Source organism: Petromyzon marinus (genome assembly GCF_048934315.1).
Source record: "Petromyzon marinus isolate PM22_M1 ecotype Great Lakes invasive population chromosome 77 unlocalized genomic scaffold, UKy_Petmar_22M1.pri1.0 chr77_unloc.3, whole genome shotgun sequence".
Taxonomy (NCBI): Eukaryota; Metazoa; Chordata; class Hyperoartia; order Petromyzontiformes; family Petromyzontidae; genus Petromyzon; species Petromyzon marinus.
This window is the reverse complement of record NW_027422623.1, coordinates 621686-638091: the sequence shown is the minus strand read 5'-3', so window position 1 is coordinate 638091 and position 16406 is coordinate 621686. Positions and strand designations below refer to the sequence as shown.

The window sequence follows — 16406 nt, the reverse complement described above, 5'->3', positions numbered from 1 at the left end:
TTACGAGTGCTTTGATATCACAAGTGTTTTGATATACGAGTCCTTTGATATCACGAGTGTTTTGGTACACGAGTGTTTTGATATTACGAGTGCTTTGATATACGAGTGTTTTGATATTACGAGTGCTTTGATATCACGAGTGTTTTGGTACACGAGTGTTTTGATGTTACGAGTGCTTTGATATCACGAGTGTTTTGGTACACGAGTGTTTTGATATTACGAGTGCTTTGATATCACGAGTGTTTTGATATACGAGTCCTTTGATATCACGAGTGTTTTGGTACACGAGTGTTTTGATATTACGAGTGCTTTGATATCACGAGTGTTTTGATATACGAGTCCTTTGATATCACGAGTGTTTTGGTACACGAGTGTTTTGATATCACGAGTGTTTTGATATACGAGTGTTTTGATATTACGAGTGCTTTAATATACGAGTGTTTTGATATACGAGTGTTTTGATATTACAAGTGCTTTAATATTACGAGTGCTTTGATGTTACGAGTGCTTTGATATTACGAGTGCTTTGGATTCCAACCTCGCTCCCGGAACGAATTGTGCTCGCAATCCAAGGTTTCACTGTGTAATAAATCGCGACGTTTCGGGGCCCAACGCACCAAGCGTCCGTCGCGAGGCGGGACAGCGCCGCCCCTTGGCCGAGGCGGACCGCTGGAAAAAAAGGTTTGAAATGGGCGTAGCCCCGGGGTCACGAAGCCATCCGCACGGACAGACACGCACACAATTTCAACCGAGGCGGCAATCGTTGGAAGTGCTTCGACGACCGCTTTGGGTCATGGCTCGATTTGCGTTTCCTCTCTTGTCAAGGGGGACCACAAGTCAAGTCATGGCGTCATTTGGGCTTTCTCGCTACCTGACCCCAGGGCACATTTGCCCCGCCCACCACTACCGCGTGACACCGTTGTTGACGGAGCCCCGCCCACCACAGTGACACCGTTGTTGACGGAGCCCCGCCCACCACTGCCCCGTGACACCGTTGTTGACGGAGCCCCGCCCACTACAGTGACACCGTTGTTGACGGAGCCCCGCCCACCACAGTGACACCGTTGTTGACGGAGCCCCGCCCACTGCCCCGTGACACCGTTGTTGACGGAGCCCCGCCCACCTCAGTGACACCGTTGTTGACGGAGCCCCGCCCACCACGCCCCGTGACACCGTTGTTGACGGAGCCCCGCCCACCACAGTGACACCGTTGTTGACGGAGCCCCGCCCACCTCAGTGACACCGTTGTTGACGGAGCCCCGCCCACCACGCCCCGTGACACCGTTGTTGACGGAGCCCCGCCCACCACTGCCCCGTGACACCGTTGTTGACGGAGCCCCGCCCACCACTGCCCCGTGACACCGTTGTTGACGGAGCCCCGCCCACCACAGTGACACCGTTGTTGACGGAGCCCCGCCCACCACTGCCCCGTGACACCGTTGTTGACGGAGCCCCGCCCACCACAGTGACACCGTTGTTGACGGAGCCCCGCCCACCACAGTGACACCGTTGTTGACGGAGCCCCGCCCACCACAGTGACACCGTTGTTGACGGAGCCCCGCCCACCACAGTGACACCGTTGTTGACGGAGCCCCGCCCACCACAGTGACACCGTTGTTGACGGAGCCCCGCCCACCACTGCCCCGTGACACCGTTGTTGACGGAGCCCCGCCCACCACAGTGACACCGTTGTTGACGGAGCCCCGCCCACCGCCCCGTGACACCGTTGTTGACGGAGCCCCGCCCACCACAGTGACACCGTTGTTGACGGAGCCCCGCCCACCACAGTGACACCGTTGTTGACGGAGCCCCGCCCACTGCCCCGTGACACCGTTGTTGATGGAGCCCCGCCCACCACAGTGACACCGTTGTTGACGGAGCCCCGCCCACCACTTCCCCGTGACACCGTTGTTGACGGAGCCCCGCCCACCACTGCCCCGTGACACCGTTGTTGACGGAGCCCCGCCCACCACAGTGACACCGTTGTTGACGGAGCCCCGCCCACCACAGTGACACCGTTGTTGACGGAGCCCCGCCCACCACAGTGACACCGTTGTTGACGGAGCCCCGCCCACCGCCCCGTGACACCGTTGTTGACGGAGCCCCGCCCACCACTGCCCCGTGACACCGTTGTTGACGGAGCCCCGCCCACTACAGTGACACCGTTGTTGACGGAGCCCCGCCCACCACAGTGACACCGTTGTTGACGGAGCCCCGCCCACCACAGTGACACCGTTGTTGACGGAGCCCCGCCCACCGCCCCGTGACACCGTTGTTGACGGAGCCCCGCCCACCACTGCCCCGTGACACCGTTGTTGACGGAGCCCCGCCCACTACAGTGACACCGTTGTTGACGGAGCCCCGCCCACCACAGTGACACCGTTGTTGACGGAGCCCCGCCCACTGCCCCGTGACACCGTTGTTGACGGAGCCCCGCCCACCTCAGTGACACCGTTGTTGACGGAGCCCCGCCCACCACGCCCCGTGACACCGTTGTTGACGGAGCCCCGCCCACCACAGTGACACCGTTGTTGACGGAGCCCCGCCCACCTCAGTGACACCGTTGTTGACGGAGCCCCGCCCACCACGCCCCGTGACACCGTTGTTGACGGAGCCCCGCCCACCACAGTGACACCGTTTTTGACGGAGCCCCGCCCACCACGCCCCGTGACACCGTTGTTGACGGAGCCCCGCCCACCACAGTGACACCGTTGTTGACGGAGCCCCGCCCACCACTGCCCCGTGACACCGTTGTTGACGGAGCCCCGCCCACCACAGTGACACCGTTGTTGACGGAGCCCCGCCCACCTCAGTGACACCGTTGTTGACGGAGCCCCGCCCACCACGCCCCGTGACACCGTTGTTGACGGAGCCCCGCCCACCACAGTGACACCGTTTTTGACGGAGCCCTGCCCACCACAGTGACACCGTTTTTGACGGAGCCCCGCCCACCACAGTGACACCGTTTTTGACGGAGCCCCGCGCTCCGGATCCGCCAAACGGAGCGCTTGTGCCATGCCCCCCGCTGTTTTTGAAAGCGGTCCCCTCCCGTGACCTTCCCCATCTTTCCTCCCGAAGACGGCCGCTTGTGTTGTGATCGAAACGTTGTGGTTTTTTATATTTTTTTGTCATTTTTTATTTTATTTTTGTTATTATTATTTCTATCTCCGTGACTTTACCGAAAGAACCAAAGAATATTCATTCGTGCGGCCACGAAAGTTTTAAAGTCAAAATTTGCCCCATCACCGATTGGGAGTTGTGGGGGTGGAGTGTCCGATGGTACAAAATACCCAGGCAGGTGCTTAGTTTTGGTGGCTCTGATGGTAAGGCCCCATCTATTAGTGGCACGCTCCAGGTTCAGCAGCAGCGTCTCCAACTCCTCCTCTGAGTGAGCATCAATTACCAAATCATCGGCATACATAATGTGGTTGACCACAAATGCCACCCTCCCTCAGCATTTCGCTTGGGAGATCATTTTTGTCCGGTGCCTTTCCTGGTCTCAGACTCCGGATCGCCTTCAGTACTTCCTCAACAGATGGCACCTCAGCCAGCCACTCACAGGGGGTGACTTCTTCCAATATTTGAGGCACCGCAGCCTCAGCAGGGTCATCCCCACTTTGTGCCACGATGTTTTCCTGGCTGAGGGATTTCCCCTCCCCCAGGACCTCACAGAAATGCTCAGCAAATCTGCAAACCTGTTCCTAGGGGTCGGAGATTGGGTCACCGTTTTTTCCCCTAATGATGGTAATAGGTGTGGCGCTGCAGGTTACTTTTTTGATGGAGTTAAATAGAGATTTGTGATCAGGGGCCACTGAGGCAGACTCCATCTCCTCAGCAACCCGCGACCACCACCCATCCTTGCAGCGCCTCACGGCTCTCCGAACCTCCGAGCGAAGGCTGCGGTAAGCCTCCTCATTCTCTGATGTGGGATTCTGTAGCCGATGACAGTGGGCCTGTCGCTTTTTCTCAACTATCCTGAACACCTCCTCTGTCAACCAGGGTCTCTGGGGAGGTCTGGACCACGTACCAAAGCAGCCATTGCAGCTGCATGAGTCACAGTCCTAAACCTCGCCCATTTACCCTCGACATCAGGAGGAGTGGGGGACGGCAGGCGCATCTTACAGATGACAAGTCGATGGTCAGAGGGCAGATCAGCTCCACGGTAGGTCCTGGTGTTAAGGACATGGGATCGCATCCGCTGGTCCGTCACTATGTAGTTCAGCAGATGTTCTTGCTTGGACCCGGCATGCATCCATGATGTTGTGTGGATGCGCCGATGCCGGAACAGCGTGTTGGTAATTACAAGCCCATGGGTTGCACAAAAATCTAGCAGCCTCCTACCGTTGTTATTAAGCTGATCCGGCCCATGCCTTCTAATCACTCCAGACCAGGTGCCAGCATCATGACCAACTCGGGCATTGAAGTCACCCAACATGATGACTCTATCCCGAGGTGCCACTTTAGCCAGCACCTGTGACAGGATGTCATAGATGGCATCTGACTCATCGGCCTTGCCTGCATCCCTCCACGGATGTTCGTCTTTGGTGGGGGCATAAGTAACCACGACCACCACTCCTCGCCTCCGGTTGATGGGAAGGCGAGCCCAAAGTAGCCTGGGGCTTACAGCTTCCCACACCTCACCGCCACGCTCCCACGCCCCCTTCATTCTTTTGTTCAGAAGAAGAGCCACACCCTGTTGTTTGGCAGTCTCCTGCCCCGAGTAGAGGTCTGTCCACCCCTCATGGTGGCAGGAGCCAGAGCCGGTCCACCGGCCCTCCTGAATGCCACAGAGATCCAGGCGGTACCGGTCCAGCTCCCAACAGAGGAGTGGCAGCCTCTCCTTCGCAGTGAGCGTTTGAACATTCCACGTGGCCACCCGTAGCGGCTTTTCCTGGCAAGGATTATTCAACATCGCCTTGCCAGACACGCTGAGGTTGAGGCTTGCGGAGCCCCAATGCGGTTTCAGGAAAGGGCAGTCCTGCACAGATGACATATTTTCTGTCCGTCTGCTAGAGCAGAGGTGTCGGGAATTCCAACAAGACCTACATCTCTGCTTTATTGACCTGGTCAAGGCCTATGACACCATCAGTAGGCCTGGGCTCTGGGTTGTTCTTGGTGCTTTCCCTGACCCTCTGCTCACGATCATTAAGGACCTTCATGATGGTGAGCGGGCCCGGGTAAAACTACGTGGCCGGGAGTCAGAGCCATTCCCTGTACACCTTGGGGTGCGACAGGGATGTCCTCTGCCTCCCACATTATTTAACATCTATTTTGACCACATAGTTCGTGAAACCTTCAATAGCTGTACCGGGGGAATCTCCATATGGTACAGATACAATGGGAGGCTGATCGATGCCCGGGTGCGGTCAAGGGATGGCTCCCTATTGCTCAGCCAGGTTATGTATGCCGATAATTTGGTAATAGCTGCTCATTCAGAGGAGGAGTTGGAGACGCTGCTGCTGAGACTGGAAGGTGCCACTAAGAGGTGGTGCCTTACCATCAGCCCCACCAAAACTAAGCACCTGCCTGGGTATTTTGTACCATCGGACACTCCACCCCCACAACTCCCAATTGGTGATGGGGCAGTTGTGGAGAGAGTGGAGAGTTTCCCAAACCTGGGCAGTGTGCTTATGACCGGCTCCAGTTTAACAGCAGAGGTCTCTCTCCGAATCAGTCGAGCGGCAATATCTTTTCATCGGTTTCGTAATGCTGTGTGGAAGCTACCTGGTCTGTCGTTATGCACGAAGCTTCAAGTCCTCTCGGCCACGGTCATTCCCTCCCTTCTCTACGCTTGTGAAATGTGGACCCCCCTAATGGAACATCTTCGCCGGTTAGAAATATTTAGGCTAGCCTGCCTACGATCCACCCTGGGTTTAACCTGCAGGCTGGATTGTGTGAGGAGCTCACAAATCCTTGAAAGATCTGGGCACGGTCCCATCGGTGAGCTCCTCCGGCAGGCAAGGCTGCGTTGGCTGCGTCATGTAGCCCGCATGCCCAGCCACCACATGCCGAAACAGCTTTTGTTTGGCCGGATTGAGGGGGCTAAGCGGGCGCGGCACGGGCTAGAGAAGAGATGCAGTGACGTGGTACAGGAGGACGTGGAGCTGAGTGGACTTGCCGATGACCGGTACCAGCGGTGTCAAGATCGGCCTCTGTGGAGGAGGCTCGTGAAGGATGCTACTGGGCAGTTGGAGGCAGTCGCCCTCCAACAACAACGGAGGGCGGAGGAGCGACGCTCACAACAACGAGCGGAGCGCCGGGTGGCTAAAGCACAGCAGGTTGGCACAGTAGGGGGCACAGGTGGTGCATCAGCCAGTCATCTCAGTCAGTCGACCCGTGGCACCTGGGTCTGCCCCGTGACCTCCTGCCAGCGGGCGTTCGACACTTCACGTGGCCTCAGGGTGCACATAGCCTGGCACAAGCGTCGTGGTGACGTCACCGCCACTTAGTGGCGAATGGCGGTTGTTGTTGTTGTTGTTGATGGTGGTGGTGGTGATGGTGACTGTGATGACGATGGTAGTGACACCACCACCACCACAACACGCGTTGACATCGCCGCCATACCCCCACCTAACGCTCGTTGTTGTTGTTGTTGTTGTTGTTTGTGTTGTTGTTTGTGTTGTTGTGGTTGTTGTTGTGGTTGCTGCCCGCGCCGCCCAGCGCACCATCCTGGTGGTGGTTTGCCTCCTAGTCCTGGCCGCTGTCGTGGCTCTCGTTGTAGGCCTGGCCGTGGGCCTCAAGGTGAAGTGGTGAGTCGGTGGCGGTGGTGCCCGCCACTGCTGTGGCTTCGCTGGAGGCCGGCAGAGACCACAAACACCTCCCCCTCCCCCTCCCTCCCTTCCTCCTCCCCCCCTCCCTCCCCTCCCCCCTCCCTCCCCTCCCCTCTCCCCTCCCCCCCTCCCTCCTCCCCCTCCTCCCCCTCCCTCCCCCTCTCTCTCCGTGGTGATGGTCGTCGTCATGGTGATGGTGCTCACGGTCAAAGGCCACGGTTCTAGTTGTCATGGTGATGGTTCTAGTTGTCATGGCCACGGCTCTGGTTGTCATGGTGATGGTTCTGGTTGTGGTGATGGTGCTCGTCGTCGTCGTGGCGATGGTTCTAGTTGTCGTGGCGATGGTTCTAGTTGTCGTGGTGATGGTTCTAGTTGTCGTGGTGATGGTTCTAGTTGTCGTGGTGATGGTGCTTCGGCGTCGTGGTGATGGTGCTTGCGGTGATAGTGCTTCGTTTCCATGGTGATGGTGATGGTGCTTCGTCGTCGTGGTGATGGTGCTCATGATGGTGATGGTGAATGTTGCATGCGGGTGATGGTGGTGGCTTACTAACGATTCTCGCTCGCAGGTACAACCATTAACACAGGCGTGTGTGTGTGTGTGTCTGCGTGTGTGTGTCTGTGTGTGTCTGTGTGTGTGTGTGTGTCTGTGTGTGTGTGTGTGTCTGTGTGTGTGTGTCTCTGTGTGTGTCTGTGTGTGTGTGTGTCTCTGTGTGTCTGTGTGTGTGTGTCTGTGTGTGTGTGTGTGTCTCTGTGTGTCTGTGTGTGTATCTGTGTGTGTACCTGTGTGTGTGTCTGTGTGTCTGTGTGTGTCTCTGTGTGTGTCTGTGTGTGTGTCTGTTTGTCTCTGTGTGTGTGTGTGTGTCTGTGTGTGTGTCTCTGTGTGTCTGTGTGTGTGTCTCTGTGTGTCTGTGTGTGTGTCTCTGTGTGTCTGTGTGTGTCTCTGTGTGTCTGTGTGTGTGTGTCTGTGTGTGTCTCTGTGTGTCTGTGTGTGTCTGTGTGTGTGTGTGTGTCTGTGTCTGTGTGTCTGTGTGTGTGTGTGTCTGTGTGTGTGTGTCTCTGTGTGTCTGTGTGTGTGTGTCTGTGTGTGTGTGTGTGTGTCTCTGTGTGTCTGTGTGTGTATCTGTGTGTGTACCTGTGTGTGTGTCTGTGTGTCTGTGTGTGTCTCTGTGTGTGTCTGTGTGTGTGTCTGTTTGTCTCTGTGTGTGTGTGTGTCTGTGTGTGTGTGTCTCTGTGTGTGTCTGTGTGTGTGTGTGTCTGTGTGTGTGTCTCTGTGTGTCTGTGTGTGTGTCTCTGTGTGTCTGTGTGTGTCTCTGTGTGTCTGTGTGTGTCTCTGTGTGTCTGTGTGTGTCTCTGTGTGTCTGTGTGTGTGTGTCTGTGTGTGTCTCTGTGTGTCTGTGTGTGTCTGTGTGTGTGTGTCTGTGTGTGTGTGTGTGTGTCTGTGTGTCTGTGTGTGTGTGTGTCTCCATCTCTCTCCTCCCTCTCTCTCCTCCTTCCCCCACCGCATGCCCTCCAGAAACTCATTGTGATTGGAGTGTGCGTCGCCATCCTCGTCATCATCCTCATCATCATCCTCGCCACCACGCTCTCCTGACCCCCCCCCTCGGGACCCCCCCCCCTCCCCCCGGCCCCTCACTCCGCACGGAGCCCGGGCCCAACGCCGAGCCGGCCTGGCAACGCCGGTCACGGTCTGGGGCCCACCGCCAACACCCCCTCCCCCGCCCGTCCCTCAACCACCGCCTCCTCCCCCCCCTCGCCGACTTTGCCGCCGCCGCCGCCGCCGCCGCCGCCGCCGCGGTCTTCGCCGTGAGCTGCCCGGCAATCGCCGGCCGACTCCGGCCTACGACGGAGACTTCCCGAGCCACCGCCAAGCCTCGACGGTTCTCCCTCGCCCCCTCGCTCGCTCTCCCCACGCCCCCCCCGGAGTCTGTGATGTCACTTCCTGCGGCGGCGAGAGCTCCGACGTCACTTCCTGCGGCGGCGGGAGCCCCGACGTCACTTCCTGTGGCGGGCCGCACCAAGCGACGTCACTTCCTGTGGCTGGGCCGCACCAAGCGACGTCACTTCCTGTGGCTGGGCCGCACCAAGCGACGTCACTTCCTGCGGCGGCGAGAGCTCCGACGTCACTTCCTGTGTCGGGCCGCACCAAGTGACGTCACTTCCTGCGGCGGCGGGAGCTCCGACGTCGCTTCCTGCGGCGGAGGGATCCGCGACGTCACTTCCTGCGGAGGCGGGAGCGCCGACGTCACTTCCTGTGGTGGGGCGCACCGAGCGACGTCACTTCCTGTGGCTGGGCCGCGCCGAGCGACGTCACTTCCTGTGGCTGGGCCGCGCCGAGCGACGTCACTTCCTGCGGTGGCGGGAGCTCTGACGTCACTTCCTGTGGCGGGGCCGCACCAAGCGACGTCACTTCCTGTGGTGGCGGGAGCTCCGACGTCACTTCCTGTGGCGGGCCGCACCAAGCGACGTCACTTCCTGTGGCGCCACTGACTCGACTCCTTGGCTCGCAACCATCGCTGAAAAGCACTTTGACTATTTAAACCCCCGCCAGTCGCGCCGTCACCACCACCGTCACCACCGCCACCACCACCGTCACCACCACCGTCACCACCGCCGTCACCACCATCGCCACCACCACCACCGCCACCACCACCACCATCACCACCAGCACCGTCACCGTAACAGCCTCCACCTTACGTGTGCCTTAAATCTCGTGCCGTGCGAACCGGGAATCTCCGTGCGTGACTCCCTTCGATCACTACCCACACACACACAGTGCCACTACACACACACACACAGTGTCACTACACACACACACACACACAGTGTCACTACCCACACACACACACAGTGTCACTACACACACACACAGTGCCACTACACACACACAGTGTCACTACACACACACAGTGTCACTACACACACACAGTGCTACTACACACACACAGTGTCACTACACACACACAGTGTCACTACACACACACACACACAGTGTCGCTACACACACACACACACAGTGTCACTACACACACACACAGTGTCACTACACACACACAGTGTCACTACACACACACACACAGTGCCACTACACACACACAGTGTCACTACACACACACACAGTGTCACTACACACACACACAGTGCCACTACACACACACACAGTGTCACTACACACACACACACAGTGTCACTACACACACACACAGTGCCACTACACACACACAGTGTCACTACACACACACAGTGTCACTACACACACACAGTGTCACTACACACAGACACAGTGCCACTACACGCACACAGTGTCACTACACACACACAGTGTCACTACACACACACACAGTGTCACTACACACACACACAGTGTCACTACACACACAGTGTCACTACACACACACACACACAGTGTCACTACACACACACACAGTGTCACTACACACACACACAGTGTCACTACACACACACACAGTGTCACTACACACACACACACAGTGTCACTACACACACACACACAGTGTCACTACACACACACAGTGTCACTACACACACAGTGTCACTACACACACACACAGTGTCACTACACACACAGTGTCACTACACACACACACAGTGTCACTACACACACACAGTGCCACTACACACACAGTGTCACTACACACACACAGTGTCACTACCCACACACACACAGTGTCACTACACACACAGAGTGTCACTACACACACAGTGTCACTACACACACACAGTGTCACTACAAACACAGTGTCACTACACACACACACAGTGTCACTACACACACACACAGTGTCACTACACACACACAGTGTCACTACACACACACACAGTGTCACTACCCACACACACACACAGTGTCACTACACACACACACAGTGTCACTACACACACACACACAGTGTCACTACACACACACACAGTGTCACTACCCACACACACAGTGCCACTACACACAGACACAGTGTCACTACACACAGTGTCACTACACACACACACAGTGTCACTACACACACACACAGTGTCACTACACACACACACACAGTGTCACTACACACACACAGTGTCACCACACACACACAGTGTCACTACACACACACACAGTGTCACTACACACACACACACTGTCACTACACACACACACAGTGTCACTACACACACACACAGTGTCACTACACACACACAGTGTCACTGCACACACACACAGTGTCACTACACACACACACAGTGTCACTACACACACACAGTGTCACTACACACACACAGTGTCACTACCCACACACACACAGTGTCACTACACACACACAGTGTCACTACACACACACACAGTGTCACTACACACACACAGTGTCACTACACACACACACAGTGTCACTACCGACACACACACAGTGTCACTACACACACACACAGTGTCACTACACACACACACAGTGTCACTACACACACACACAGTGTCACTACACACACACACAGTGTCACTACACACACACACACAGTGTCACTACACACACACAGTGTCACTACACACACACACAGTGTCACTACACACACAGTGTCACTACACACACACACACTGTCACTACACACACACACAGTGTCACTACACACACAGTGTCACTACACACGCACAGTGTCACTACACACACACACACAGTGCCACTACACACACACAGTGTCACTACACACATACAGTGTCACTACACACACACAGTGTCACTACACACACACACAGTGTCACTACACACACACACAGTGCCACTACACACACACAGTGTCACTACACACACACACAGTGTCACTACACACACACACACACAGTGTCACTACACACACACACAGTGTCACTACACACACACACAGTGTCACTACACAAACACACACAGTGTCACTACACACACACACAGTGTCACTACACACACAGTGTCACTACCCACACACACAGTGTCACTACCCACACACACACAGTGTCACTACACACACAGTGTCACTACACACACACAGTGTCACTACACACACACACACAGTGTCACTACACACACACAGTGTCACTACCCACACACACACAGTGTCACTACACACACACACAGTGTCACTACACACACACACAGTGTCACTACACACACAGTGTCACTACCCACACACACAGTGTCACTACACGCACACACACAGTGTCACTACCCACACACACAGTGTCACTACACACACACACAGTGTCACTACCCACACACAGTGTCACTACACACACACACAGTGTCACTACACACACACAGTGTCACTACCCACACACACACAGTGTCACTACACACACACAGTGTCACTACACACACACACACAGTGTCACTACACACACACACAGTGTCACTACACACACACAGTGTCACTACACGCACACACTCAGTGTCACTACACACACACACACAGTGTCACTACACACACACACACACAGTGTCACTACACACACACAGTGTCACTACACGCACACACTCAGTGTCACTACACACACACACAGTGTCACTACCCACACACACAGTGTCACTACACACACACACAGTGTCACTACACACACACACACAGTGTCACTACACACACACAGTGTCACTACACACACACACACAGTGTCACTACACACACACACAGTGTCACTACACACACAGTGTCACTACACACACACAGTTTCACTACACACACAGTGTCACTACCCACACACACACAGTGTCACTACACACACACACAGTGTCACTACACACACACAGTGTCACTACACACACACACAGTGTCACTACACACACACACAGTGTCACTACACACACACACAGTGTCACTACACACACACAGTGTCACTACACACACACAGTGTCACTACACACACACACAGTGTCACTACACACACACACAGTGTCACTACACACACACAGTGTCACTACACACACACAGTGTCACTACACACACAGTGTCACTACACACACACAGTGTCACTACACACAAACACAGTGTCACTACCCACACACACACAGTGTCACTACACACACACACAGTGTCACTACACACACACACAGTGTCACTGCACACACACAGTGTCACTACACACACACAGTGTCACTACACACACACAGTGTCACCACACACACACAGTGTCACTACACACACACACAGTGTCACTACACACACACACAGTGTCACTAAACACACACACAGTGTCACTACACACACAGTGTCACTACACACACACAGTGTCACTACACACACACAGTGTCACTACACACACACAGTGTCACTACACACACACACTGTCACTACACACACACACAGTGTCACTACACACACACAGTGTCACTACACACACACAGTGTCACCACACACACACAGTGTCACTACACACACACACAGTGTCACTACACACACACACAGTGTCACTACACACACACACAGTGTCACTACACACACACACAGTGTCACTACACACACACACAGTGTCACTACACACACACACACAGTGTCACTACACACACACACACAGTGTCACTACACACACACAGTGTCACTACACACACACACAGTGTCACTACCCACGCACACAGTGTCACTACACACACACAGTGTCGCTACACACACACAGTGTCGCTACACACACACAGTGTCGCTACACACACACACAGTGTCGCTACACACACACAGTGTCACTACACACACACAGTGTCACTACACACACAGTGTCACTACACACACACACAGTGTCACTACACACACACACAGTGTCACTACACACACACACAGTGTCACTACACACACACACAGTGTCACTACACACACACAGTGTCACTACCCACACACAGTGTCACTACCCACACACAGTGTCACTACACACACACACAGTGTCACTACACACACACAGTGTCACTACACACACACAGTGTCACTACACACACACAGTGTCACTACACACACACACACAGTGTCACTACACACACACACACAGTGTCACTACCCACACACACAGTGTCACCACACACACACAGTGTCACCACACACACACAGTGTCACTACACACACACGCAGTGTCACTACCCACACACGCAGTGTCACTACCCACACACACAGTGTCACTACCCACACACACAGTGTCACTACCCACACAGAGTGTCACTACACACACACACAGTGTCACTACACACACACACAGTGTCACTACACACACACACAGTGTCACTACCCACACACACAGTGTCACTACACACACACACAGTGTCACTACACACACAGTGTCACTACCCACACACACAGTGTCACTACACACACAGTGTCACTACACACACAGTGTCACTACACACACAGTGTCACTACACACACACAGTGTCACTACACACACAGTGTCACTACACACACACACAGTGTCACTACACACACACACACAGTGTCACTACACACACACAGTGTCACTACACACACACAGTGTCACTACCCACACACAGTGTCACTACACACACACACACACAGTGTCACTACACACACACAGTGTCACTACACACACACAGTGTCACTACACACACACACAGTGTCACTACACACACACACAGTGTCACTACACACACACAGTGTCACTACACACACACACAGTGTCACTACACACACAGTGTCACTACCCACACACACAGTGTCACTACACACACACACACAGTGTCACTACACACACAGTGTCACTACCCACACACACAGTGTCACTACACACACACACAGTGTCACTACACACACACACAGTGTCACTACACACACAGTGTCACTACACACACACACACAGTGTCACTACACACACACACAGTGTCACTACACACACACACACACAGTGTCACTACACACACACACAGTGTCACTACACACACACAGTGTCACTACCCACACACAGTGTCACTACCCACACACAGTGTCACTACACACACACAGTGTCACTACACACACACACAGTGTCACTACACACACACAGTGTCACTACACACACACAGTGTCACTACACACACACACAGTGTCACTACACACCCACAGTGCCTTCCCCCGACACAGCGGTGTCTGATGATGATTCGTGTGTATACGATGTTGATAACAGTTGTCTCTGATGCTCACACAGCTGTATCTGATGCTCACACATCTGTCTCTGATGTTCACACATCTGTCTCTGATGTTTACACAGCTGTCTCTGATGTTCACACAGCTGTCTCTGATGTTCACACAGCTGTCTCTGATGTTCACACAGCTGTCTCTGATGCTCACACAGCTGTATCTGATGTTCACACAGCTGTCTCTGATGTTCACACAGCTGTCTCTGATGTTCACACAGCTGTCTTTAATGTTCACACAGCTGTCTCTGATGTTCACACAGCTGTATCTGATGTTCACACAGCTGTCTCTGATGTTCACACAGCTGTATCTGATGTTCACACAGCTGTATCTGATGCTCACACATCTGTCTCTGATGTTTACACAGCTGTATCTGATGTTCACACAGCTGTATCTGAAGTTCACACAGCTGTCTCTGATGTTCACACAGCTGTATCTGATGTTCACACAGCTGTCTTTGATGTTCACACAGCTGTCTCTGATGTTCACACAGCTGTCTCTGATGTTCACACAGCTGTCTCTGATGTTCACACAGCTGTCTCTGATGTTCACACAGCTGTATCTGATGTTCACACAGCTGTATCTGATGTTCACACAGCTGTATCTGATGTTCACACAGCTGTCTCTGATCACACAGCTGTCTCTGATGTTCACACAGCTGTCTCTGATGTTCACACAGCTGTCTCTGATGTTCACACAGCTGTCTCTGATGTTCACACAGCTGTATCTGATGTTCACACAGCTGTCTCTGATGCTCACACAGCTGTCTCTGATGTTCACACAGCTGTCTCTGATGTTCACACAGCTGTCTCTGATGTTCACACAGCTATCTCTGATGCTCACACAGCTGTCTCTGATGTTCACACAGCTGTCTCTGATGTTCACACAGCTGTATCTGATGTTCACACAGCTGTCTTTGATGTTCACACAGCTGTCTCTGATGTTCACACAGCTGTCTCTGATGCTCACACAGCTGTATCTGATGATCACACAGCTGTCTTTGATGTTCACACAGCTGTCTCTGATGCTCACACAGCTGTATCTGATGTTCACACAGCTGTCTCTGATGTTCACACAGCTGTCTCTGATGTTCACACAGCTGTATCTAATGTTCACACAGCTGTCTCTGATGTTCACACAGCTGTCTTTGATGTTCACACAGCTGTCTCTGATGTTCACACAGCTGTCTCTGATGCTCACACAGCTGTCTCTGATGTTCACACAGCTGTCTCTGATGTTCACACAGCTGTATCTGATGTTCACACAGCTGTCTGTGATGTTCACACAGCTGTCTCTGATGTTCACACAGCTGTCTTTGATGTTCACACAGCTGTCTCTGATGTTCACACAGCTGTCTCTGATGCTCACAGCTGTCTGTGATGTTCACACAGCTGTCTGTGATGTTCACACAGCTGTCTTTGATGTTCACACAGCTGTCTCTGATGTTCACACAGCTGTATCTGATGTTCACACAGCTGTCTCTGATGTTCACACAGCTGTCTCTGATGTTCACACAGC

The 16406-nt window shown here is 54.1% G+C and overlaps 1 protein-coding gene across 1 annotated transcript in view; it reads left to right on the top strand.

Moving 5' to 3' along the window:
- The window catches only part of LOC142908238 (syntaxin-1B-like), a 39138-nt gene extending 30839 nt beyond the window's left edge, over window positions 1–8299 (top strand). The window contains exons 8-9 of the mRNA XM_076058615.1: window positions 6661–6749; window positions 8284–8299. Of these exons, the coding sequence (XP_075914730.1) occupies window positions 6661–6749; window position 8284 (90 nt within the window). The 3' untranslated portion in view covers window positions 8285–8299. The remainder of the gene's footprint in view (window positions 1–6660; window positions 6750–8283) is intronic.
- The last annotated feature ends 8107 nt before the right edge of the window (window positions 8300–16406 follow it).